Below are 834 nucleotides of genomic sequence, written 5' to 3'. Positions count from 1 at the left end.
CCCCGGGGGCCCCCCCGCCGGTGCCGGTACCGGAGTGCGGGGCGGCGTCCAATGGCGGAGCGGGGGCGTGGCCGCGTGCGGGGAGGCGCCCAATAGCGAAGCGGGGGCTGGGCCGGGTGCGAGGCGGCGGCCAATAGCGGGGCCGGAGGGGCGGGGCAGGAACCCCCGGGAGGTGACAGCGAGGCCCCGCCCTCCCCGCGGCGAGCGGGCGCCGGCGGCGACCATGGGAGAGGAACGGCGCTGAGCTCCGCGCCGCCGCCGCCGCCTCCGCCGGGGGAGGGCGGGTACCCGTCCGTTAAGGCAGGGCGCCTCCGCGGAGGTGTGTGTGTGTGATGGTGCGGGCATGGCGGGGCAGCCAGCGGCCGCGGCGCTGCTGAGGCGGGGGGCGGCTGGTCCCGGCCCCGGTGGCGGCAGCAGCAGCAGCCGGCGGGGGCTGCCTCCTTCTCCCGCCCGCCCGGCGGCCGCCTCCCACCGCCCCGGCCGGCGCTGAGGGAAGGAGGGAGCGCTTCTCCTCGCTTCGCCGTGCCGCCTCGCCGCCGCCGCCGCCATGCTGCCCGGGGTGGGGGTGTTCGGCACCGGCCTGACGGCGCGGGTGATCGTGCCGCTGCTGAAGGCGGAGGGCTTCGCCGTGAAGGCGCTGTGGGGCCGGACGCCGGAGGAGGCGGAGGAGCTGGCCAAGGAGATGAGCGTCCCTTTCTACACCAGCCGCATCGACGAGGTGCTGCTGCACCAGGACGTCGACCTGGTCTGCGTCAACTTGCCGCCGCCCCTCACCCGGCAGGTGGCCGTCAAGACCCTGGGTGAGTCTTTTTGGGGGGGTGGGTCGGCCACCCC

General features: G+C 77.3%; 1 protein-coding gene across 1 annotated transcript in view; it reads left to right on the top strand.

Annotated features, from left to right (window-relative positions):
- Positions 1-221: 221 nt before the first annotated feature.
- Positions 222-834, top strand: part of GFOD1 (glucose-fructose oxidoreductase domain containing 1) — an 87,033-nt gene continuing 86,420 nt past the window's right edge. The window contains exon 1 of the mRNA XM_014940984.1: positions 222-800. Coding sequence (XP_014796470.1) covers positions 548-800 — 253 coding nt within the window. The 5' untranslated portion in view covers positions 222-547. The remainder of the gene's footprint in view (positions 801-834) is intronic.

This window comes from Calidris pugnax, unplaced genomic scaffold (genome assembly GCF_001431845.1).
Source record: "Calidris pugnax isolate Ruff unplaced genomic scaffold, ASM143184v1 scaffold8, whole genome shotgun sequence".
NCBI lineage: Eukaryota > Metazoa > Chordata > Aves > Charadriiformes > Scolopacidae > Calidris > Calidris pugnax.
Note: the sequence above shows the minus strand (reverse complement) of the source record. Positions and strands in the feature narration are given on the sequence as shown.